Here is a 9,626-nt window from a genome sequence, read left to right as displayed (position 1 = left end):
TGTTTCAGTCTGTTCATTAACTGCCATAAACTCATGCTAGGTCTGTTCTTGTTAATACGTACAACTTTCCTCAACTTCTTTCTGCACATAGACTTTTTTTTTATGACTTCTGGACTTTTTAAATTCATTTAATGTCTGAAACAAAGCTGTCAAAAGATTTCTGTAACCTTAAGGTTTGTTTGTCAAAATTGTCCGATCACTACTCGGTCGTTTGTATTTCATTGACTAAGGTGGAAAATCTCTAAATGCAAATCAATGAAAACATGTGCTCTCATGGATCACCTCTGTGCTGCTGCAAGTTGCATCATAGTTGGTTTGATGTAGTCTAATTAAGGTCGTGGTTGTTGTTCTTTATGTTAACTGTGTTCATCTGAGGTAATCTTTTACTCAAAAGAAGGACTTTTTTGTTTCAGTGTGCGACCATTTCATGACAGTTTTTTCTGTGTCTAACTCTTTTCCCCAGAATCTCAAAACAACAATAAGCCAGCAGATTCCTCAGGTAACAAATGGAGATGGTGGTGAAGTCCAGAGCAGCGCTGTAACTGCTGCTCCCTCTTCTCCTGCTCCACCCCCGACACCGACCCCGGCTACGACTCCAGTCCCGATGGCGGTCCTGTCTCCTGTTCCACCTCCTCAGCCTCCCATAACTGAGGAACCTTCACCCCAAACTCTTCAGCAGCCAGCCACCTCCACCACAGAGACCCCTGTAAGTATGATGTGTTATGAAGGACAAAGAAAAACATTTTAAGAAAGAATCAGAAATTACAGTAGGTACATCATTGTCCGAGTTAACTTAAAATAATGTTACCAGGTTTTTAAATGGTGCTCCATGTAATGTCATCTTAGCTTCACGTATGGAGATTAGTTACAGTAACTTCAGTATTTTGAGTGCAACAATATAATATTTAGTGCTACACATGACAGATATTTCATTGGTTTTGTTTTGCCATTCTCTGTCTTGTGTTTTTATTGCAACTGTTCAGGCTTCCCCAGTCCCTCCTCCTCCTCCAAACCCTCCAAGCACAGGAGGTCGGCGACGCAGAACCACAAGTGAAGACCCCGATGAGAAGCGGCGCAAGTTCCTGGAGCGCAATAGAGCGGCGGCCTCTCGCTGCAGGCAGAAGAGGAAAGTGTGGGTCCAGTCCCTCGAGAAGAAGGCAGATGACCTCAACTCCACCAACGGACAACTACAGGTACTCTTCACCTGTTCCTCACAGCCACCGCATGTCACAACAGCTACTTTACCTCTCTTTGGTTTTATGCTCTTTTGCATCAATGTGTCAGTATTGTGTGTGTAGGGATGCATGCAGATGTCTGTTTATTATTGTGTGCTGTTGGTGCAAAGCGTGTGTGCACACACACTTTTCCCTTCTGTGTTGATGAAGTCATTAAAGCCGATTAAGAAGAGCTGCCGTGTGACAGCAGCGGTGTGTGAGCCCTTTACATCGATACGTCCCTGTCAATAAAGATGTATCCTCCAGATGTCAGCCGCACACAAGCGTGTCTTCGCTTCTGTCTCAGCAGTTTACTGAATGGCCTCAAAAATCTCCCAGGGAAAGGTGTCTTTTTGAACCTTCATTTCGCAGCGAGCAATTAGGATCTGATGCTGACAAGTTCGAAACAGTTCATGTATCTGCTGTCTCTGTTGATAAGTGTGAGCAGGGGGTGCGGCACATCGGTGTTCCAGACAATTAAATGAGATGTGGTGTTTATTTGCTCTCTTGTCTTATTTTTCTCTGAAAGCAGAATAAGATGTGGAGGGTGGAGGAGGGGACAGACAGCAGCAGGGAGAGAGAGGGGTTCATGTTAATATCTGCTTCAAAAACAAGTTATCACCACTTGTCATGGGCGGTTTTGCTGATATATATATTTTTTTTTACATATTGGTGGATGAAAGGGGAAGTATAGGTGAGTGAATGGGGTGATAAACAGATTGCATCACCCGTTAACTACAAAGAAGAGAACAACATGTGGCAGAGAATAAAAAGGCGCTTTATATGAAGGCATTAATCAGCAGTGCAGTTTTTGTAAAAAAAAAAAAAAAAACCCATGCTGACACGGCCCAGCTGATCAGTGAAACTGCCTCTAATGATGCACAATTATTTTAACATCATCCTTAACTGGCTTTTTAATGAGGTGTCAGACCAGGCGGCTCACAGGGCTCCCAGCATCACCCAAGGCCCATTTGCTCAATTTCGATTAAATCACAAAGTTAAAAACTCCAGTTTAACTCTTGGTCTGGTTTTAAAATCCTGGTGTCAATAAAACTGTGGCCTGAGATCAATGAAGATACTGCTGTCATTGTTTTTATTTCATCCTCTGGGTCAGAATTTTTGGAAAATCAAAAATGTGCTATTGAAGAAGTATGATGTATTCTTCCACATTTTTTTCACATTTAACCAAGGACACAACGGTGTGTAATGTATGTTGACATCTCTGAACTTTGTGTGGATGTCTATCATATATGTTTCCATATAGTAGAGTAGAGAGACACTTCATGTTGTCAAAGGATGCTTCGTGTTTATAATGGTATAAACTGGCAGCAGTCATGGAGGTAGTTAAGTGAATACAGCTTTGGCTACATGTGATATATACACGCCTTCCAGCTGTGTTTTAAATCTGTCTTACAATAGCTCAGCCCTGCCAGCAGCAGCAAGACTAAACAGATGGAATCAAATAAATTGGCTGCTTTTAGACTAATAGATTGAGCCGCCCGTAGTCCTTTAACGGAGAAGGGAAGGAGCTTAAATCTGCCACTGGGCGTTCGGCGGGCTCCCGGCCGCTCTAAATCCAGTTAAAGTCACCTTCAGCGTAATGTGGCTCCCTTTTACGACATGCAGAAATCCCCAGCTCCCGCGGGAGTTGTAACGACACGAGAGTGTAAATCTGGGCAGCATCTACAAAGTTGCTCTGACAAAACCGCGCAGCTCACCTCTGACAAATGTGCTGGTCTGAAGCCAGTGAAGGCCCATAATTATTGTGCAGGTACAACATAAAGAAGAAGTGCATCACACCTTATTCTGAATACATCCATTGTGTTATTATCTTTCCCTGTGTTTGCTGTTTCTCATGGAGGAGTTTATCAGCAGTAATGTAGTGGTCACATGACTTACTGTAAGGAGGGCCTGAGAATTTAACCCTGTGATCTCATTAATCAACCCAATGGAGGTTAAGGGTTCAGCTCTTAATACACAGTAAAGAGAGAGAGAACAAAGCCACATTCAAGTCTAGTTTGGTTTTAATATTCAGCATTTACTTTGTGTATCTGTGTATGGATTTTTGTTTAATTTGTGTCAGTTTGTGGTTTGGGATCCTGTTTTGTCTTCAAACTAAATCAAGCTTCTGTTAAAGGAATCAGGTACATTTAAAGACGCTTAACATACAGTAAGGATACATTGGACAGTTGTAAAAGTAAATAAAAAAAAGAAATATAATGCTAAAGAGCTGAAGATGCTAAATGCTAAAGATTAATGTTGAAACAATGGCAACATTACATAAATGTTGTAGTCAAGATCGCAGTAACCGACCAAAACATTTAGGGATTGAGACCAAGTTAAGACCGTGACCAAGGCAGGGTGAGAGCAAGACAAGAACAAGAACATAAATATCACTGAAAAATCATCATCTTGTGTGCAGTGGGCGTGTCACTCACTTAGACCGTAACACCGGCAGCGTTGCGGCCGGGATAAAAAGTCTATTGAAGTTCTTCTAGAAACAGGTATTTTCCTTCCAATTAAAGTAATGACGTGGAAAAATATCAGTGGTGGTCTTGACTTGTCTGGATTTAAAATCCGGAGTCTGCCCAGTCCGAGACCGAGACAAGGCTGAGTAAAAATGCGAGACCTTCAAAAAGGCTGACTGTGACTGTGTAAAGTACTACAACACTACATTACATCACCCCTTTCTTTTTAAATTATTAAATACAGTGATCCTCATCAAAAATGTCCGCATTGGACTTTTTAAAACTCAAAATCAGTATCAAAAATTGTCTCAACAATTTCAACGATGATATATAGACTTTGAAATGAAATGAAAAAAAGTTTTTCAGTCATTTTTTAAATAACCAAAATCCAACCTCTCCCTGGTTTTTAAAAATCTGTCTCAGAGATTTGAGCTGTCTGCATGTGTCGTCTATTTGTCTTCAGGTTATAATCTGACATACTGTATGCTCCATATTGACCAATTTCAGTGAGTGCTGTTGTGTCTCCTCTCTCCCTCAGAATGAAGTCACCCTGCTGAGAAACGAAGTGGCTCAGCTGAAGCAGCTTCTTCTGGCTCATAAAGATTGCCCCGTAACCGCCTTGCAGAAGAAATCTGGCTATCACAGTGAGTAATGCTCCATTATTCTCAGCCCGAGGCGTCCAGTGAAACGGCTCTGAAACGAGCTACGGCTAACCACTAATCAGACATGTCTTACTTAAGGCCTAACAGGAAGAGATATTGACACATGAGGTCCATTTCTTTGAGAAACTTTGCAAAAGTTGGGATATTTATTTCCACTGTTGGTGTGGAAACTGAAAGCATGGTCTGAGTTATTTCAGGAGGCCACAGGTGGCTCCCAGGAAACAGAAATTGTTTTCTGATTTGACACCAAAATAAACATTTGTCTGAAAAAGAATGACGAGAAATGTCTGCAGGAAGGATTTTCAGAAGAAAGCAAGATCTCTCTTTTTGTAACACTACATACCATTGTTAAATAATATATATTTTTAAAGTCATATCCATGTTCATTTTGAAAATTGTAGATGATTAAAGCTCTTTATTTAGATTTCCTGTAGTCCACCTGCACAGTGCCGTCTCTCTGCCAGCTCTTCTTTATCATATGGTCTCCTGTAGAATTATATCACCAATATTTCTTGGTTCCCTTCACTGGGGCTCTGTCGTTCTGATATTCAGCTCATAACTCGCCTTCCTCTCACAGATGAGCCAGTATGCAACGAGAGAAAGTATGCTTTAAGGCGCTTCTCCACTGTGCTCCTAAAGCCTCCTCTGACTTGTATTGACAATGATTGCGTCTGAAATGAGTCCATTAAAGCAGAGGGTCTGACAAGACTGCAGAGCATTCTGGGTGTCCAACCAGCTAGGCTGTTCATTAGGCATCCCTTATTGCGAACCGTCCCTCTGACACACGTCATGGGTGTTATGGGACTGATGGTTTCCAGGCTACGGCGGGCTGTCAGAGCCAGGTCTCATTTGGTTTCGCCTGGATTGTTTTTCAGCGAGATCTGCAGATGAATTGGGTCATCTTTCTCGTGTATTTGATAAGGACGTCTGTCCTGTGTTGGTAGACCTTTCTGAAGGATGACATTTGGGGAAGTGTTTTTATTTTTTTTACCTTGTTTGGAAAAATAAAACCTTATACCCAAATACGCCAGTTCATCTGTTTGGCTCATGATGACAGGTGGGCTAGATTTAATATGAGCCAAGAACGAGAGCCAACATGTGTGAGAGTAAAAATAATTGTCTGTCAGAGGGAATAATCCAGTGGTTCAAAACTTCCTTTTTGTCTGACTCTACCCATCATGTTCCAAATGTGTTCTTTTGGACTGAATTTAAACGTCAAGCTCTTTAACACTATTGATTTCTTTAAAGCGCGATTTGTTGAAATAGTTCTTACAATAGAGCTGTCAACAATGTTAAAATAGGTTTGGGAAAGTCTGCATTTGTAAACTATTTTCCATTCATGTAATTTCCTAAGGGCTCATCATGATATAAACATGCACATTAACCACATGGCAGAAGACTGCCTGAAATGCAATGAATACAAAATCTGTATGTTCATGTTCCAAACATTTGAGCAGATGGAGAGCAGGACACACAGGCCATGCATTTACGATTCACTGACCACATGCAATCCTAGCTAACAATCAGATACCCTCAGATTCATTTGGTCAATTTGGAAGGTGACTGCAGTTTAAGATATCACAATAAGTGAGGAAGAGAGAAGAGCGAGGAACGTGTGCTGCAGAAAGTACTCCTTAAAAAACATACAGTGAGAGGAACAGGTGTAAAACATGAGGATTAGCAGAATCATAACATAATAGTGAACATCCAATTCTTCAGTCAAATTGTGCAAGCGTACTTTCAGGCTGTGTAAATGACAGATCATCTCATATATTTATAACATTTATTTTAGCAGATTAGTTCAGTTGGTGTAGAACTTCCCAACCTGGCACCTTCATAAGTACACCCTGGTGCACAAGCTCTCCTGGTTGGGATTCCCTGAACGAGTCTATCTGGCTCATTAGTAAAGCTCAGTACTTAATGTTGACTTATCGGTGGCCCTCATGTAAAGGCCTCATCAAGCACTCCATTTTCTCAGTGTTACATATCCCGTAAGGCAGCGCTGCCCTCCAGGACTGGTAATACCCTTCATCGTCCTGCCCAGGCGAAGCCATGGCAGGTGGAAGGAAATTACCCAGACAACCCCACAAACAAGCCAGGACACGCTTTCACTTGGCACACTAAGCTGTCCATCTGCTCGGAGTGAATCTTACTTCAGAAACCAAGAGAGCAGAAAGACGCTCCGGCTGCGCAGGGAACCCGAAACTCTCCGAGTATTATGATACATCAGCTCACCTCCCTGTAATATCGTTATGAGTAATAATGCTCACTTGAACAAGGAACAAAACCACCATGCTGATTTATTCTGAGGTTGACCTTCTGCATTGTAAAACAGCGAGGGAGTTTATAGCGCTTTGACATTCCACTTGCACTAAATCACACGGTCAAAGTCCATTCATGAAGTCTCTAATGTGGACACATTTGTATTGAGCTTTAATCGCTTCCTCTTGCTGAGGAATCCACTCTTTACATTACTAAAAATTAAACTCAGTCATTAATTACCAAGTGCCATAACAAGTGACTTGATATCATTAACAATATTAATTATCACTCTGCTCCTTATTCCTTTACGAAACAGAGCATGAGAGTAGGTTTTTTTTTTCATCAAGATCCAATTAATTCAATGCAACTGCCTAACAGCTGGTGGCATTTCGACTCCAAGTCTTCCCTACTCTCCAGTGTGAGCATCATTAAAATCAGGTGCTGTAATCATCTGTCGCTGCAGTAGTTGGCAAGGTAACAAAAAAACAAATGAGAATGCAGTTAGGGATGGGAAACAGTGCCACATGCCCCAGAATGTAGTGCACCCTTATGATGTGGGTTTAAATTGACATTGGAGTTTTAATTAAAGGGAAGGGGTGTGGGAGTAGCATTATGGGGATTAATGAAAGCGTTTGCATATACCACATGCGATTTGGTGTTTTACATGTGATTAGTGTGTCAGAGCTTCCCGGAGACATCCTGGATCATATCAGGAAAACGGTACTGTAAGACAAATCCAAACATTATGATCCTTTTCCCCGACACAGTCTCTGACAAAGACGAGAGCTGCGAGGAGATGTCCGTCCCCAGCAGCCCCCAGAACGAGGCCATCCAGCACAGCTCCGTCAGCACCTCCAACGGGGTCAGCTCCTCCTCCTCCTCCACGACCCAGTCCAGCGCCACCAACACTACATCCAACCAGAGCACAGAGGAGAGTGAGCCGCGGAGGGGCGCCGCCCAGACCCAGCCTTCAGGGAGTTGATCATCTCTCTTCCCCCCCCCCCCTTGTCGAGCGTCAACACTGGAGCGCTGTCACCTTTTTGATCTCTATGACAAAAAAATTGAGAAAAGAAATTGTGTCTCAGCTTCAGTTGTGACTGCACTGATTTTATTCCTCATTTATTTGTTTTTTGAACATGCAATGTGTTTTCTCTGAAATAGATGAAGACAGAAGAACGGGCACTTTAGGTGTAAGGTTCATAGAAATGTTTTTGTGTTTGTGTGACTTATTTATTCATCTTGTTTTTGAAGGTTGATCAGTGAATTGTTAGACAACTTACCAAAGTGTTTGGTGGCTCATTCATAATTGATTCACTTTGTTTTTCCTGACTTTTTCTCAGCACTATCTTAATGATGAAGTTACATTAAGAGCAGTCACTTTTCTTTTTATTTTATTTGGAAATGTGTTTTTTCCATTTTGCACATTTTGAGAGATGACTGGTTTATCTTTCTTAGAGTTGACAGTCCACATATGTTAAGTACTGGCAGCTTTTTTGTAGAGTAGTTTGGAATACTGTCACATTACACAAATGTAAATGGCTGGATCAGACTTTAACATTTGAAAACTTTTCTGTAGTCGCATTGTGCAGTTTGAATGTTTGTAAAAAAAAAAAGTCTTAAGGAGGAGAGCTTGTTAGAAATGTGTGATAGTTCATCGACATTCCATCTGTGATCTGATTGTTCCTGAAGCAGTGATTGTAGGATTGCAGTATCTTTTCCATTACTCAATCATGGTGATGTTGACTTCATTCAGTGCCATTAATGTTTTTGTAATTCCGTACATTTTTTTACACAGATTGTCTTGAGTTGCTCTCTCAGATTAAGGATCTCATGGACGTAGTTTTTCAGTAAAGAAATCTCTTTGTATACCGTCTTTGCTTTCTAAGTGACTGTTAACCGCTTCAGTGTCTTTCACAGAAACACTTCAGGACATTAAGCTGTTATCATGATCGCAGTTCTCGATGACATTTTTAGAAAACATTGTAAATAACATGTGGTGTGATCTTTCTAGGTGTTATGTACTTTGTTTTTTTAAGAGTAGTCTGGGTTCAGTAGTCGATCACATGAACTCTGTTAGCAGTTAAAAACTGATCTTAAAAAGCTTTTAAAGTGTAAGGCCTCTTTCTGCCTGACTTCATACCTTTTCATGTCAAATGAAATATTCAGATGTGAACTAGAATCACATATTAAATAAAGCACCACTACTGCTTGTAAGAATTGTGAGCATTTTATCAATGAAATAACAGTAGAAGAAGAACACTACTCCTTGAAGTCCATTAGCCTTTTCTTTTAGTCTGTACCGGCTTACTACTGTGTAGTTTGAAGAGAAGCTAACATCTTTACTTAAAGTATGATTTATTAAACTTGTGCTGTTCTGTGCTATCTGCATGAGATAATAATTCTCTGCGAGAATTTAACTGTTTATTAGAAAATGTCTCAGTCAGATAAATATCATTAAACAAGTTGGTTCAACTTGAGTTGTGGTTCTAAGTTTACGAGACTTTGCTTCTTTGTTTTTCCTGGGCTAAACTGCTATAAAAAAATGGAGTGTGATACTGTGTTGAAAGTGTACTTGTAACTTGTGAAAGTTCTGTATAAATTTGAATCAATAAGTTGTTGTAATAAACCTTTTAATATCTCTTTAAAATGCTGCATTTCATCTATTTTATTCTACTGCCTCATTAATAAATTACCTCTAAATTAATTTATTAATTACAAGCAAATAATAGCACATTTATTTTTAACAAAAGGATAATGAGATGAAGCCCAACTCATGAAACACTGACTGTTCCTTTATCATGACACATCTGACACACACCACTGTATTGTGACTGACATGTTGGAAAGCCGTTTCTGGTGCATTCAAACATTTCTTGTGGTATATTCTGCCACCTTGTGGACGATCTTGATTTAACCATATTTGGAGGAGTGATCAGCCATGAGGTGCTTTATGGTCAACTGTTCTATATTTGATTATGTTTGTATTGGCTGCAGTAAAACAATCACAATGTAAAAACACA

At 40.5% G+C, this 9,626-nt stretch overlaps 1 protein-coding gene across 4 annotated transcripts in view; it reads left to right on the top strand.

Annotated features, from left to right (window-relative positions):
* atf2 (activating transcription factor 2) overlaps positions 1 to 9,253 on the top strand; it is a 19,128-nt gene extending 9,875 nt beyond the window's left edge. For 3 of the 4 annotated variants that reach the window (XM_061054485.1, XM_061054482.1, XM_061054483.1), the window contains 4 exons: positions 464 to 706; positions 984 to 1,193; positions 4,221 to 4,326; positions 7,374 to 9,253. In XM_061054485.1, the coding sequence (XP_060910468.1) occupies positions 464 to 706; positions 984 to 1,193; positions 4,221 to 4,326; positions 7,374 to 7,588 (774 nt within the window). In that variant the 3' untranslated portion in view covers positions 7,589 to 9,253. Of the gene's footprint in view, positions 1 to 463; positions 707 to 983; positions 1,194 to 4,220; positions 4,335 to 7,373 lie in introns of those variants that run through there. The other variant, XM_061054486.1, reaches the window with a different exon arrangement.
* The last annotated feature ends 373 nt before the right edge of the window (positions 9,254 to 9,626 follow it).

Source organism: Labrus mixtus, chromosome 13 (genome assembly GCF_963584025.1).
Source record: "Labrus mixtus chromosome 13, fLabMix1.1, whole genome shotgun sequence".
Taxonomy (NCBI): Eukaryota; Metazoa; Chordata; class Actinopteri; order Labriformes; family Labridae; genus Labrus; species Labrus mixtus.
This window is presented reverse-complemented; position numbering and strand designations above follow the sequence as displayed.